General features: G+C 43.5%; 1 protein-coding gene across 11 annotated transcripts; it reads left to right on the top strand.

Annotated features, from left to right (window-relative positions):
- The first annotated feature begins 3,609 nt into the window (after positions 1–3,609).
- SP2 (Sp2 transcription factor) lies at positions 3,610–14,621 on the top strand. 11 transcript variants are annotated; one of them, XM_083147083.1, is made up of 8 exons: positions 3,610–3,839; positions 6,886–6,976; positions 7,488–7,556; positions 8,433–9,293; positions 12,761–13,052; positions 13,207–13,381; positions 13,524–13,720; positions 13,815–14,621. In XM_083147083.1, the coding sequence occupies exons 1-8, from the start codon at positions 3,625–3,627 to the stop codon at positions 13,913–13,915; spliced, it is 2,001 nt and encodes a 666-aa protein (XP_083003209.1). In that variant the 5' UTR covers positions 3,610–3,624; the 3' UTR covers positions 13,916–14,621. The 11 variants fall into 11 exon arrangements, with proteins under 11 accessions (XP_083003209.1, XP_083003212.1, XP_083003215.1 ...); XM_083147086.1 differs by lacking the exon at positions 3,610–3,839 and adding an exon at positions 3,876–3,995 and having other exon boundaries at positions 6,810–6,976; XM_083147089.1 differs by lacking the exon at positions 3,610–3,839 and adding an exon at positions 3,956–3,995.
- The last annotated feature ends 1,850 nt before the right edge of the window (positions 14,622–16,471 follow it).

The raw sequence follows: 16,471 nt of genomic DNA, 5'->3' as shown, positions 1-16,471 counted from the left end.
GCCTGTTGTGGCCTCATAGGGTGCGACCACATCATGCAAGTGGTTAAAGAGCTCTTTTTTTGTGAAAACCTGCTATAAAATATCAGTGCTACTGAAGTTAAATTAATACTGGGACAACACTGCCAACCCAGATAACACACAGAACAAAAACCTACTGTATTCAATTCAGTTATACTAGTCAACAAGGTTTGGGCAACATGAATGAAAACGGTTTTCTCTGTTAACTTTTGTGTGCTGATTCAAAAAATGACACAAAAAATATTTTATCACATCATTTTTTAATAAATAAGGATCAAAGATGCTTACAAATTAAATATTCCATCAGTAATCGATCTACATTATTGGTTGGCAACATATGGCCCATCCGATCCTGCCTGGACCTCTGCCGAGATTTCCTATGTGATGTAAGGCGATGGTGGCATCGGGAAGGGGGGGGGGGGGTGTTTGGAGCCACAGCACAAGAGTGAATTACAGCGCAGCGGCACACCAGTTAAACTCCACTTTCACGATTTGGCTCCACCCTCACACCACACCCAGTGGTTGACCTCAATTCGGGTGACATAACGTGAATTTAGGCACAATCCGGTTGTCAGAGCGTGAATTTTGACTAAATCCAGGTTCCATAACATGGATTTTGGATCATTGCATGTGAACTTTGGCTTCTTCAGTGTGTGGCGTAATACGATTTTGGCTTATTCCGTGTGGCATGTGGAAGGGGTATATGGTGTGGAACACTACACTCAAGGATACCACCACCATTTGAGTGGCCACACCCCCTTTTCCTGAGGGAGGCGGGCAGTTGGAGTGTCTATTCCCACAGCCAGAAGGACTGGAGGCATGGCCAGCAGCTCAGAGCCACTGGCCATGCTCCCACAGTAGCAAAATGGGGCGTGACCTCACAGGGTAAGGCTTTTTGTAGGCCACACCCTCTTGTCATGCCCCCAAATTTGGGTTATGAGCAAGGGTTCCGCCATGAACTGTTCGAAATTTGGCAGGTATGGCAAATGCAAGATTATGTTTATTTTGACAGCTATATGGGTGATAAAGAAATAGAATGGCTTTTGTGGTTCCAGTGATCCGGTGAGAACTAACCTCTCACTTAAGCAGTGTACATACTATGCAATTTTTGCAAACGTTATGCACGATAAGTATATCGGTAATGAGGTCTCAAATAATGTCTAGGGTGTCCGCACTATGGGGGTTAGGCAGACCTGATCACTTCTCTGCTTATTTGCAGAGCCCTGCAATCAGATAATCTCTGTCCTTCCAGAGTGAAATCCCACCCTGTGTAAGGCTGCAAAGGGCTTGCAAAAATTTCGGCGATTAGCTGAAAATCCATTTTGCAACTCACTCACCATCACATGATTTTCCTAGTGTGTGCAGTCTGTGCATAACCCAGAACCTACTTGGCCAGTGCGATAGAAACAGGCTGATCAAGGCCCGGAGCGGACGTCACACACCTTCCCTGAAAACGCCTGCGGTTTTTTTCTTACACGCTAAGAAAATGTCCAGTTACCAACCCCCCACACACTGGCTTCCTATCAACCAACTTGCTGGATTTTATTGCAGGATGGCCTCACAATTGCACCCTATGATCTGTAGGCATGCACCACCGGATAATAATTTGGTGATCAAGGCTGAATAATCCTCTATATCGTTAACTATGCGCTTTTCAGCTGGACATTAACGACCCCCAATTTCCCCTTCCCCCCCAAACATGCAGTAAAATTTGATTATGTCAACTGCATGTTCAGCAGGGGCCGGGTGGTGTCACTAAACAATATCATTCAGGGTATATGCCTTATATTGTTCGCCTGGGAGCACTGCCAATAGCTTTCCAATACCAACAGTGCCGCAAATCTAGTGTGCACCCAGCTTTAGATTTTTTTTGTCTATACCTATCTCCTTTTCCTTCTTCTCCATATAACTGGGAGGAATTTACCATTCTAGAAGAGGAGCAAAGTCACTTGAGCCTACTGCTATATCTACAGTCCAGAACCATCTGGTTCTCCCCATCAATGACCAAATTATTCTACATTGTCCATCAACATTGATGATTATGGGTCATCACTGGTCAATAGCAATCCCCGGTCTATGCCCAATGTTATGCCCAGATTTTCTTTTTCTTCTTCTACAAGGTGTCAGGACGTGGAGCCTAGCTCCGCCTGACAAATTTTCAAATCCCCACCCCATGACCATTTATACCATTCAGGTTAACAATCAATGGTACGGTTGATTGGTAAAGGTGTGTACACACGGGTACAATCAGCATGAGATTTTGACTACAGTCAAAATTGCATGCAGATTGTATAGGTTTTTTACCTTGCGATACTGATGCTCGCTCCCGTGGCAGCACAAATTGAAACCCAGATAGACAGGGCAGCAATGACTATAAATTGCAAATCTAATGCAGATTAGCAAGAATTGTATGTAAAAAGTACAGAGATAGCAAAAATTGCATAGCACTCAAGTCGAATAGCAAGGGAATCTCACTGTGTGTACACAGCATAACACATACTGATGACCATTGCTAATCCTAAAGCCCCATACACACTAAACTAGAATTCAAGATATCGCAAAGGGCCCTTCTGATCAACTTCTTTAAAATCAAAGTTGTGTGTACACTCAATATCGTTAATAATACACGCTCTCGTGAACGGTTAACGTCCTCAATCCCGTCAGCTGAATTCGCAGGTCAATTTTCGCTATACAGCAAACGACCCGCTTTTTATAGTGGGTCTCAATGACATCACTGAACAATATTGTTGATCAATATTGTTCAGTGTGCACACTCAATATAATTTGATAAGCAGCATCACGAATATATATATATATATAGCCCCTTTTCATCTAGTGTGTATGGGGCTTAGAAAGTGCAGTGTTAACTTGCGTAAACACTAGAGATGGATCAGAATGATAAATTATCTACATCTTTAAGTGCAAAGGCAATATGCGCACTCCCAACGCATCTGTAGGTAAACCCTACATGTGTCACCTGCAGTGTGGGAAAACTCTCACAAAAGCATTTCACATTATTCGCTTTAGCCCAGCGGTCTTCAAACTATTTTGCTCTGGGACCCCGTCAGACAATAAAAATTATTACGGGACCCCAGCAAGTTACCACAGAATGGTCACACACATGGGTGGTCAGCAGACAGCACATACATGACAGTATGGTGGAGGCACTAAATGATGGGAGGAGTCTGAAGTAACAATTCAACTGATTTTTCAGACTACTTGATGAGAGATTAGAGAAGTCATCAACCTGATGGTTAACAACATGGAGTCGTGATCCCATGCAGAGATGGTCACGACCCACAGTTTGAGAACCACTGCTTTAGTCCATACCCTAGCCTGGGCTAACGCCATTAGAAACAGCAGGCTAACACCATGTGAACTTAATCACCACAGACAAGTTCCTAGAAGCCATTTTTGTTTAGTTTGTTAACTAGCAGTAGTAGAAAACTATGGGAAGACTACTGCAAACGGCAGCTCCAATACCTCCTCCTACGCTGCTAATAGACGTGTGAAATTCAATTCTGCCTTAAACTCACGGCCATTGGGGATCCTGGGGAACTACGCAGGCCTAACGCTTACAACGCTATAAACCAATATACATCGAACATGACGCTACATGTGCGCCGGAGACTGCTCCGTTCCATCCTTTTCCTCGTGTTGCAGCAGAGCCGCACGCACAAGGTGCGCCGGTGCGGGCGCTCTTTCACGCCGCAGCTTTTTTCACAGCCGGAGCATGTGACAGTAAAAAGGCTGATTACAATTGGTCAGCGAGCACGCCCATCAGAGCAGGAATCAGCATTGCGATTGCTGATTGGCTTAAGGTGCGTATCCATCGTCCCGTTACCTATCCGTCGATTGGTCCGTGTGTGCGTCACTCCACCGAGGGCAGTGGGGGGTTGGCTGGGGCGCTGTGTAGGTTGTGGACGACTGAGTTTGGTTGCGGGCCCGGTAACCAGCGGTGCCGCTATAAGCTGCGGGTGAGTTAGACGGCTTCCGGTACCGAGCTGCAGGGGATGGCAGAGCACAGAGTTTCCCCCTACCGGCCGTGGGGTGGAACTGACCGCGAGTGTCTCTGGGGATGTGGGCGGGACCGATGTAAACAGGATGTGTTCGGTGCTGACAGTACGTGGGAAGCAGCAGCAGCAGCAGCGTCTGTGGGTAAACAGCCCAGCTGAGTGAAAACTAACACTGAATGGAGAATGTTAGTAAATACCAAAGACTGACAAGATGGAGGGTGTGGGACGGGTGTGTCTGACGTGAGAGTGTTGGATCGCTAGGGCATGATTAGCGACTACGGCGTAGAGGCTGCTGTACCGGACGCACGCAGGCGGGCCGGGCAGCATGTGCCATCTACTGCCCGTACCTGTAATGAGAAGGTGCTTGTGGGTAGTAGTGTAGTACAGATTGATAGCTTTCCTGAGTGCACAGTATAGCTGCCAGCCTCAGTGCACCTCACAGGAAAGTGGGACAAGCAGAACAAGAGTGAGGGCTGTCTATGAGAAAGATAGGCAGTTTCCATTTCCATCCCTATAGTGGCCAATACGTCTTTAGTTTGTTTTAAACTCCATTGTAACTAGCAACCACTCCATCACCGTATTGACCTCATTTGTGTCAACACGGTCTCTGTGGTGCTGGTGGCCTGGGATGGTTAGACCTCACACTACATTTTCTCATCAATATTATTGGTACTTATATGTTAGTTGGGCGCCCACTATAGTAAGTACGCTCATACCCCCACTATCCATGTCGGCATGGAGTTGATTTTATATAGTGTGGCCTGTGGCGAGCCCCGCGTAAAACTAAGCAAATAGCTTAGTGGGCGCCCAACTAACATATTATATTTTTTATAATATTATAGTTTCTTCTTTTTGGCCTTAGATAAGGGACATTTTACTTCCAAACAGTATAAAGTTCAGTTTTGTTTGTTTTCCGCACCAATATGCAACCTCTCCTTTCACAAACTGAAACCTTTAACACCGAAGGGTGATGATGCCATTGAGATTTGATGTCCTGCTCTATAGTGGTTTTATGGGTTTTACTGTATGTAACTGATAAATGCACATTATATATCCTGATTAAAAATCTGTACTGCCCCTGTCAATAGTTTCTGCTTCTGTGGTAGAAACCAAGTAATTAAACCTAGAGAAATCATGGAAATCCTCTGTTAAAATTATAGATCGAAACATGAATTTGGATTAACAGTTCACAACACTTCTCTAGTGTCTTCCTGCTGCTTTGTGTTCTGCTTACAAGCAATTATGCTGAAGGCAATGTTGGCATTGACTCAAAGTCACTGTCCCTTCTCTCTCCATTTTCTACTGTGAGGGTTAAGGTGTAATTACTAGGATTAAGACCCTTTTCTGCTGGGCAAGCTTTACTATAGGGATTTTCAGATAAGGAAGGTAAAAGCTAAGGTGAGTAGTAGGGAGGGTCCCACCTTCATATGACTTCATTTATTGGCTTGTATGCACTTTAATGTAATTTTAAGTTTTACAGCTTTAGCTGTGTTGTTTATGTATGTAGTCTCATAACATAAATATATTTATTGTTAGCTCTGGCCTAATGGTGTGTACACACGGCAGATATGCCGTGCTATGCGAGTCCCGATGCGATCAGATCGCATCGGGACTTGCATAGCACGGCATGCTGCAGAGGGCCAATTTAGACTATATAGTGCAGATCTGCACTATAGTCTTGCCTGCCCTCACTATATCGCTGCCGATTTGCGCTCACTCGGGAGCGAGCAGCGGCAGCGCATCGGGCTCGTTAGCCCTAAAAAGCCGTCAATGTGCGATATGGCTTCCGATGTTCACTATATCGGGAACATCGGAAGCCATATCGCCCCCGTGTGTACACACCTTAAGACAAGGCCTCTGCATCAAGTTATGTCCAACTCACAGGTCACTGCACACCTTTGCCTTATAATTGGACAATAATCATAAGTGTGGATGTGCAATCATTGTGTGTGTGTGTGTGTGTGTGTATGTGTAATAAATATATATATATATATATATATATATATACACACACACACACACACAAACACACACACAATCACTCAAGTTTCATGTACATCCAAACACATTGTCACATGGGTATGCGGTTAAAATCCCAGGGGATGGGATGCTGGCAGTTACAATAGAAACGCCAACATCCCAGTGCTGGAAGATGAATCATGGATCCCAACTACCTAGAGACCAAATGTAATTATGGGGGAGACTTAGGGTTAGGCTGTGGGGTAGGAAGGTAAGGGTTGGGAGAGGGGGCAGGGGGAACATAAGTATACTTGCAGGACCTCTGTTTGGATTCCCTCTATCGGCATTGGTATTCTGCTGCCGGTGTCCCGTCCACTGGCCATTGTTATGTATTCCATCAAAGGAAGGAGGAAAACTGGTTTTGAATTGAAAATTGTTCTAGAAAAATGGAAGGCTTGGTCCATTGTAAGATGTACAATCACTAATACCATGGCTTCTGTGTTAATTTCATAATTTACATGAATAATGGCTTTGTTTATTGTGCTGTCTGCATCATGTTTAATTCTATTTTGTTAAACATCAGTTTGTTTTGCATCAGTTTTTTTTTGTGCTGCCCTAATAATACCATTATTCTGTACTTACCCTATGCAAATGTTTCACTTCTTGAGTTTAGTGGTCTTTAAATGTGCACAAAATATTCTAGTCCTCAAAATATTGACAGCGCCTTTGCAAATGTATGAATCTTGATTATGAAAGCATGTGCAGCTTTCCAGACCTCACTAACAACCAAGTGAGTTGTTAAATCTTCTCTTTTAGGTTTGATCCTATATATTTGGTGTACAGTAAGTTTAGATCTAACGGAATGTCCCTTATTACCTTTGTTGGGACACAGATACATTTACTGTGTGAAAAGGACTTGTGAAGAGGATGACTACTATTACTGGCAGATCATAATTATCCAACAGTCTCTCTTAAAAGCTAAGGTGAGTGTCCTGTACTGGTAGTGTCAGACTAGTTGATTCACTGTAATGCTCCCGTGCGTTTTGGACTAGATCGCATTTAGTTCAAAACACATGTGATATGCTAAAGCAGCATGCCTTTCAAACTAGATGCGATGCAATCTAGTCCAAAAAGTACATACTGCGCATACTTTTTATACCTTGCAAAATGATCTATGCTAGAGCGCGTGTCACAAGGTAAAATGGCACCTTGTGTAGACACCTTTAGACTATTTCCAGATTGTATGCAATTATTGGTAGTGTCAAGCTGGCTGTGATTCTTATTGTGGTAGGTATTTTAGCTGCACTGTACCTAATAATGTGAGTAACATTTGAAGATATCATGACAAACGTGGTGTCCTATAAAGTAGAATCAGAAGTGCCTTGAGTCCTGTTGGAGAAAGTGCGCTATATAAATTAAACTTACTTACATTTAAATGTCCCCTCGGCAGCACTTGCACTTACTACTACTTCTGTAATACATGTTTCCTTTCAGGTCAGTATGACTGCAACAGCTGCAGTGAGTCCTAGTGAATACCTACAACCTGCTGCCTCTGCTTCCCAGGTGAGTTTGTTTTATATCACTGATAATCGTGATGGCAGAACTGTCTGTATTGTAATTATCTGTGCCCACACTGACTGTCACATGAACAAGACTGTAACATTGAGCTAGTAATGGAGATGTATTTCGCTTGCTTTAAAATCCTTCAGGCTTTCTTGGATTTTGGAGCAAGTAAATAAAAAAAATGACCACTGTTAATGAAGATTTGTGAGGGACGGTAGAGCTGGCACATTTTATAAAGGAAACAGATTTACACTGATGATGGTATGAATCTATATTGTGTGGAGAACTATATCCACCGTTCAGTCCTCAATCAGAACCCTAGCAAATAGCTCTGTATCATACCAGTGAGGAAACTGTTGAATGCTTTTTGAACGGGTCCTGTAAAGCTTTATGCCCCCCCCCAAATTTTACTGGCATGAAAAACTGGGATAGCCTTGAGCTTTTTTGCAGCCCATTGTTTTGTGCCTGTTAATGTTTTTGGTCTTCTTGCATTAACATGAACATGATATGCTTCATGAAATCTGGTTTTTTAACAGGGACATTTTTCAGAGCCTGCTGAGGTCCCCAAAAAAGAAATCCCTAATAAGAGCGAACAATGAGCTATTTTGAATGCTAATTTGATAGCCCTGGGTGATAAAATAACCTTCTCTGTAATGTTAGTACATGGCTTCCAGGAAAATAGGTGGTTTCCTTTCCCAGAATTTGTAGAATGATAATACTTCCATAATAAAACATATTTGAATTGAAAACAATTGTTAAAGTAATCATAGTTAGTATTACATGCAAGTTAATTAAAAAATACATTTTTTGGCTCTTCCTGTGTGAAGTAAATACATATTGTATATATAAAAAAATCCTCCTCTTGTTTCTATGCAGGACACACAGCCCTCTCCCCTGGCTCTTCTTGCAGCCACATGCAGCAAGATTGGACCCCCTGCAGTTGAAGCTGCTGTGACTTCTCCTATACCACCAAGGCCAAACCGCAAAAGGCTAATTCCTATCAAGCCTGCACCATTACCACTGAGTCCAGGGAAGTCTGGTATAGGGCTGTTGTCCAAAGGTAATGTCATCCAGATCCCACAGCTTGGCACAGGAAATGGCCAGCTCTTCTTTACCATACAGAACCCAGTCAGCAAGGCTGGCCGTTTTCAAAGCATACAGACAACAACCCAGGGGATTCCACAGAATTTGGGAAATCAGTTCCAGATCATCAGTTCCACTGATGGCGGCACAACACTTCAACTTACCCAAGCGCCAAGCTCTTCAAAACATGTGCCCATTAAGCCTGCCCCTCCACAGAAAACCAGCAATCTAGTAAAGGTGACTGGAACTGCTGGCAATAACATTACATTGGCACTGCCCCTAAATAGTCTGACAGACTCCTCCACTGAAACCTGTACTCAGATTATGCCAAGCAAGCAGAGCAAAAAGCCACGTAGGAAGGCTCTTCCACCAGGACCAACCCCAGGCTCACCTACCCAGGAGCAAGTGGAGACTGTTTTAATTGAGACAACAGCAGAAAATATCTTGCAAGCAGGTAACAATTTGCTGATAGTCCAGAGCCCTGGCACTGGGCAGCATGCTGTACTTCAACTTGTACAGCCCAAGAACGACACACAGCTAGTGCAGATACCCCAACAGGCGCTGAGAGTGGTACAAGCAGCGTCTGCTACACTGCCAACAGTACCACAAAAGCCAGTACAAAGTGTCCAGAGCACAGAGATTTTACCCACACAGGTAAGGAATCACATACTTTCATATATCATGACACTTTCTCTCTGCCACCTTCTATTGTATAATGCATACATTATCTCTATCTTGATGTTTACCAGAAGCATGGTCATAAGAGTGTAAACTCAAGAAATCTGTGGCCTAGACGAAAGCTTCTCTAGTTGTTAAGGATCTTTGCTATGTGATTGTATTTGAAGATTTGGGTTGTATAAATTGAAGGGAGATTTAATTATTGGTGAGTTCTTTAAATGCTTGCAACTTGCTGCCATTGATGAGTTATCACCCCCTAATAGTCTGCACTGTCCTTGTGATATACAATTTATGAATGTCAAATTGTCTTGGAAATCATCTGCTTGTGGGAGCAGCCATAAGTGCTCATATGTGATTTTGGGGCAGATGTATTAAGCCTTAACGAGATAAATGCAAGGGTGATAAAGAGAGATAAGTATCCAGCCAATCAGCTCCTTACTGACTTTTTTCAAACACCGCCTGTAACTTGGCAGTTACGATGTGATTGGCTGGACGTTTATCTCTCCTTATCACCCTTGCATTCATCTCTTTTTAAGGCTTAATACATCTGCCCCATTATGTCCTCTGTATGTGAATGATCCTTTTCATGAAATCATTTTATACTTGACCTATGGAATCTCTTGTTCTTACTATAATAGCATGCTCCTGAATGTTCAGAAATCTTTAGAAAGACATGGAGGAAAATTACATTTATAAGCAAGATTATGTGTGGCCCAGAGCCATTGCATTGGCTGCATTACACGCTCCCTTATGTCAGGAGATGCAGTTTGCCATATCTAGCCCTGATGCACTAGTTGGCACCTCAGGAAGGGACGAGCAAACATCCGTTAGTCACATGTGTACACTGCGGGCAATTAAATAGCTCCAGACACTCGTCCTGGGATTCTATATTTCTTTTATCTGAATTTCCCACACTGTGAGTTTAAAGGTCAACACACTGGGCGATTTTGCCCAGCGTGTATTGAGCCACTCAGTGCATACACACTGAGCGGCTTTCCACCCTGACGTCGCTGTCAGCACGGGGTGGACAGCTTTGCATAGCGCCGCGCTATGCAAAGTCTTCCACCAAGCCGCTCATCTGCTGGTAATAAAAGCAGATAAGCGGGAGCGTGCATTACCGCTCATCACCAGGCCATACACACTGGGCGTCTTTAAGCTGAAAGCTGCTCAAAACCCCAAGTTTGAGGGGCTTTCAGCTCAAAAATCTCCCAGTATGTGGGCCGTTATTGTATACAATAGATCATGCTCAAAACAACAAAACATTTTTTTTTTTTTTTTTTTTGGAGGTGTACTTTGAATAAAACACAAACTTGTTATAGTCCCAAATAAAATGTTTTATAAACTTGAAATATCTCACTAATCACAAAAAAGGTTAAGGGGGTATTCAATGTCAGGGGTACGGCTGTTGAGCAAGCTCAACAGCCGCGCCCCTGTCCCGTTCTCGCTTTGAATCCCGACCGCCGAGCTCAAGTCGAGCAATGTCCCGAGCGGCGAGAAAGGGGCATGGCCGCGAGTTGAGGGCGTAAATAGACGAGCTCCGGCCGGGAGCTCGCCTACTTCTGGCTTTTCTCGGCAGAACGAGCCCGACAGCTTGTGATGTCGGGCTTGTTCTGCGGAGAACCCCTGTTCAATGCTGTCGGGGAAGACAGCATTGAATAGGGCCCCGCAGCCATCTCACCCGTCGGGAATACCCCCTAAATATTAAGAGGAATATTGGTACTTATGTATTATCTGGACTCCCATGTTAAATGCACCCCATTTTTTCATACCCCTACTATCCAAATACGCATGGAGTTGATTTTATATAGTGTGGCGAGTGCAGCGAGCCACCGTGCCCGAAGCGTGGCGAGCAGACACGGTCTCATAAGAAAAACGGGAGCCCAGATATTACATAAGTACCGGAATATTTTATACACTGTAAACATAAATGGGTTCAAGTCCTCGACCATGTTTTACACTTTGTAGAATTAATTTTGAAGTTAAAGCATGATAATGTAGCCCCTTTCTGCTGCATCTGTCCTTAAAGACTTCTTCAGTAGTGTTACTGTCAACCTGATTATTGTTTTTGCGTTTTCCTGGCTAGAATTGTTCTTTGCTCTGGCATTATATGGGAAAAATAAAACCTGAATAATATACTAATATATAGATTAACTATTTGTAGAAAAATGCAAATCTATTTATTTAAACAAAAAATTAAATCTTAGATGCCAAGTTGCCAAATTTATATAGAATTAATTAAAGAGTTAATGTATACTGCCATCAATCCTACTCTGATATATTACAACAAGCAGGATCAGGACCCTTTCCAAGGATGTGTCCATATGGTCACTTTTAGCAGCAATAGTTGTCAAACCGTGGTATAATAGTCCTCATGTGGTATAATAGTAATGTGGTACGTATAATAGTCCTCATATGTCTATTAGCAGTAAATGTAGAATGCAGCTGTAGAGCTAGTACACACTGTATATAAAATGCCGCAAATATTGGTCCCATTGAGAATAAGAGTCTAGAGTTTATCCATGGGTTACAGGAGTCCAGATGGCAATTAAAAGATTTTGTAACCTGCAAGATTCCTTTATCTAGCATAAACTCTAGACACTTGTGCTCCACGGGCCTATTATTTGCAGCATTTTAGATACCATGTGGACTATCCCTAGAGCGGCATTCTACAATTGTTTAATGCTGAGAGAACTTTGAGGACTATTCTACCACGATTTGGCAACTACTACTGCTAAAGTAACAATATAGACGCATCGTTATTGAGGGTCCTAATCCAGCATGTTGCAATACAAAAGGCATATGATCAGTAGCAGTATATATGAAATCTTGAATTTTTTTTTTTTTTAAATCTCATATCTATAGTGTATTATTCAGCTAGGGCTGGTACATTTTTTTTCCCCTTTCTTTCAGCTTATGCATACAGGGTATTGACAACCCCCATATCTGCTTTTCACAGCACACCTTAATGTGTATTTTTTTTATTAAGTTTGTTATATAGCGCTCACATATTCCACATCGCTTTACAGAGACTATTTCAACATTCACATCAGCCCCTGCCCCAGTGGAGCTTACAATCTATATTCCCTACCACATGTACATGCACACACAGACATTCTAGGGTTAATTTGTTGGGAGCCAATTAACCTACCAGTATATTTTTGGATTGTGGGAGGAAACCGGAGTACCCGGAGGAAACCCACGCAAGTACGGGGAGAATATACAAACTCTGCATAGTTCGAGCCATGGTGGGAATTGAACCCATGACCTCAGCACTGTGAGGCAGTAATGCTTACCATCCGTATTCATTTAATACTTTGGTGTTGTCTTCTGCTGAAGGTTTACTGAAGTGTTCTATCTTGTTGTGTTTGTATCAATTTGTGCTCCTCCCCATCTCCAGTTTGAGTTGTCCATTAACATTCTGATTCTTCACAATTCTTTTACAGCTTTATTTCCGCACATCTACGGGGGACATACAAACTCTGATGATGCAGGATGGTCTTTCTATTCCTCAACTATGCTCAACAGGAGGCACAGCGTCTATGGGAACACAGTTCTCCACGCCTGCTAAGAAAAATGCCACTCGCAAAGAGCGGTCCTTAGCCAGAATTGCTCCAGCAGGGAGCATTATTAACATGAATACAGCACAGCTAGCAGCCACTGCCCAGGCCATACAGACTATAAGTATCAATGGAGTTCCAATGCAAGGAGTGCCTGTTACAATCACCAATGCTGCAGGTGTATATCCCAGTTTGAGCATGTAACCAAACTAAAAAATATAAGCTTGCAGTCCACACCTCCAGAAAACTTAAAATAAGAGGTTGATTTGATTTCCTTGCTTATACTTCCATTACATGAATCAACACACCCTTGTGTTTGTGTGTCTACTTAGGACAACCGCAGCTCAGTGTGCAGAACGTGTCCAGTAATAACGTTGCCATCAGTGGCCTCAGCCCTTCCCAGATACAACTGCAGATGGAACAGGCCTTGTCTGGGGAGCTACAGCCAGGAGAGAAGAGGAGGAGGGTGGCCTGTACATGTCCAAACTGCAAGGACGGGGAGAAGGGGTGAGATTGTGCAGAAAGTAAAGCTGAGTTTGTGTGGGACCAGCTTGAATAAAGGGGGCTGTGGTGGTGGTGGTGGTGGGGAGGGTGTTGATGGAGGGGGTGGGTAATGTTGTGCTGAGGAGAGACACTCTCTCCTTCTCAGCAGGTGGGGTCCCCCCGGGAGGAAGAGGCACGTATGTCACATCCCTGAGTGTGGGAGAACATTTCGCAAGACTTCACTCTTGAGGGCTCACGTTCGACTGCACACAGGGGAAAGGCCATTTGTGTGCAACTGGGGATTCTGCACTAAGAAGTTCACCCGCAGTGATGAGCTGCAGAGGCACGCACGAACGCACACAGGTGTGTGATGCATGTATGTTCGCATGCACGTGTAAGGCTCACAGGCCCACATGTATGACATGTATATTGATTTTGCTCTGATGTCCCTGCACAGGTGACAAGCGTTTCGAATGCCCACACTGTCAGAAGAGGTTCACACGCAGCGACCACGTCAGCAAGCATTTCAAGACACACCTTGTGCCAAAGAAGCTGTAATGCTAGTGGAAAATACATCCCAAGTGTATGGGACCCCAAAAATGATGCCATTGTGCGCAGAGTGAGAACTCATTGAAATATGTTGGGGCTACCCCAAAATAACATTGCTCTAGCTGGACACCCAGCCTGAGATTCCTAGTAGTAATGAGCAGCACGCCCTTGCATTGCTGGAGTGGACTTGGCATGCAGAGTATTTAACCGTCCCTAGGAACATGAGTTGCAGTGTGATGGGGATCTTTGCTCTACTCTGCCTGGCAGCACCAATAGGAGTAATGAACTTTACAGCATACTACTGCTGTCCGAAAGAAAAGTAAGCATTACCTGACACCAACCTGTTGGCTGGACCAGATCATTCCCACTTTTAAATTGCTCCCCTCCCCTTACAGGAAGGTGCCTTATTACCTCCCCTCTTCCAATACTCTTGCGTATAAAAGCTTACTTGTATTTGCGCTAATCTGCTTTCTAAGCTGTGCTGGAGAGGCGGCTGTGCTGCACTCACATCCGCAATACCAGGTGCCAGGTCAGGATTCCCACACCGTTCTCCATGATGAAATGGCAGGAATTTCTGCCCCTTGTATACTTATTATTTTTGGGTATCGGTGCCAGAAAATGTGTTCCTTTCTCTCTCTGCATTGTGTATGATACATGTAATTACAATGTTAGCTATAACAGCTTTTAATTTCAAATAAAAAAAGAGGGGATTTAACTTGTGCGCGGTTTGTGCTAGGAGTTAGTTATGGGAATTGTTGGGGCTTTGCTGTCAAAGCTGGATTTACTGAAAGTAAATAATACTTTTTAATCGGTAGTCAGCACTGTGACCAAAAGTTTGCACTATTCTATCAATGTAATTGTTGGGTATTACATTTAAAATATATATTTTACTGAACAAAAATATTTTTATGGATATTAGAGGGACAAATGTTAGCTTTGGGTTTTCTGGTCTCTTCTGTAGGAGATAGACTTTTTCCCCTTTGCCTGTTATAACAGTTAAGCCCCATACACACTGTGCGATTTTCACCTGACAGCTGCACAATTTACTTATCTCAGCAGCTTCATCGGTGGCGGCTACCGCTCATCTGCTGGTATTACCAGCAGATGAGCGAGGGAGTTGATGGTTTTCCATAGAGCCTGCCATGGAAAGTTTTCCACCCAGGGGAAAATAATGGGGAAGGGTGAAAAACGCTCAGTGTGTATTTACTGAGCGTTTTTCAACTCCGCAATTTTTTTTTTTTTTTTTAAATTTCTCCATAATCGTTATCCATAATCGTTATCCATTCACACTGGGCATAATCACCTAGTGTGTATGAACCTTCAGGGACCTGTAGATGCTCCCTGTAGAACACTTACTATATGTTTGAGTGCAAAGAACACAAGTCATTTTATTTTGGTGGGTTTTCCATAAATAAACAGGTTGAGGGGTTAAATAAAAGGACTGGGGAACAAGCCAGTGAATGAGATGTATTACTAAGTCTTGGGTACACGAATTCTTGTTACATTCCTCACAATAGCTGTTTGCTCCCCACCTCACAATCAGAAGTCTGTATACAGGAGTTCTTGCCATCCCTTTTTGCTTGGGGTGCCGGACAGGGTCCCGACAGTCATTTACCCGAAGTTGTGATCCCGACAGTCAAAATCCCGACACACGGGGGCCTGATGACCACCGGCTATTCTCCCTCGTGGGGGTCCACGACCCCCATAGAGGGAGAATAGAATAGGTGGCGAAGGTAGCGAGCCCGCAAGGGCCTTTGTTGCGCTCACCATGCTGTCTGGGTCCGGCCAGTCGATCCTGACATTGGGATAATGACTGTCGGGATCCCAACTGTCGGAACCCTATACCGCACCCATTTGGAGTGCTGGACGGGGTCCCGACAGTCACTTACCTGACGTCGGGATCCTGACAGTCAAAACCCAGACACACGGGGGCCCGACGGCCACCGGCTATTCTCCCTTGTGGGGGTCTACGATCCCCACGAGTGAGGATAGATAGGTGGTGAGCGCAGCGAGACCGCAAGGGGCTTTGTTGCGCTCACCATGCTGTCTGGATATGACTGTCAGAACCCTATACCACACCCTTTGCTTGTATATTTAGGAATACATTATAGTAGAAATTATAGCATGAGGCAGCAAAATACATGGTTAATATGCAAGTTTAATAGACTTTATGCCTTGGATCAAGTCCATCTAGTATGGGTTAACAAGCAGGGCTGTGAAGTTGGCACATCAAATAAATGGCAAATTTATATTCGTTTGACAATTTAATATATTAAATGATAGCATGAAGGCACACTCATCACCACAAGGTAAATCATTGATTACTGTTTTTTGTTTTTTTCTAAACCTAAAATGCAAGTATTTAGTATTAAAATGCACATTGGTAGAACTTCAGACTTTTGCTGTATTTCCAGCCAGTCACAAATTAATTTGTTAACTGTTGCAATGCGGTTTGTTACAACTTGATTTTACTTTTCACTGAAACATATGTATAAATGTTACTTAGTATATTTTGTAAAATTTGAGGTGTAGAAGTCCTACAAGTGAATATTTGTATTTTGCTAT

Source organism: Crinia signifera, chromosome 6 (assembly GCF_055691185.1).
Source record: "Crinia signifera chromosome 6, ASM5569118v1, whole genome shotgun sequence".
NCBI classification, from domain to species: Eukaryota; Metazoa; Chordata; class Amphibia; order Anura; family Myobatrachidae; genus Crinia; species Crinia signifera.
The sequence above is the reverse complement of the archived record's forward strand: the minus strand, read 5'-3'. Positions and strand labels throughout refer to the sequence as shown.

Coding starts and splice junctions, on each gene's coding strand:
- SP2 (XM_083147081.1), top strand. CDS start 4,032: ATGGCAGAGCACAGAGTTTCCCCCTACCGGCCGTGGGGTGGAACTGAC. Junction 6,977..7,487: donor AGTCTCTCTTAAAAGCTAAG/GTGAGTGTCCTG, acceptor GTTTCCTTTCAG/GTCAGTATGACTGCAACAGC. Junction 13,382..13,523: donor TGCAAGGACGGGGAGAAGGG/GTGAGATTGTGC, acceptor TCTCCTTCTCAG/CAGGTGGGGTCCCCCCGGGA.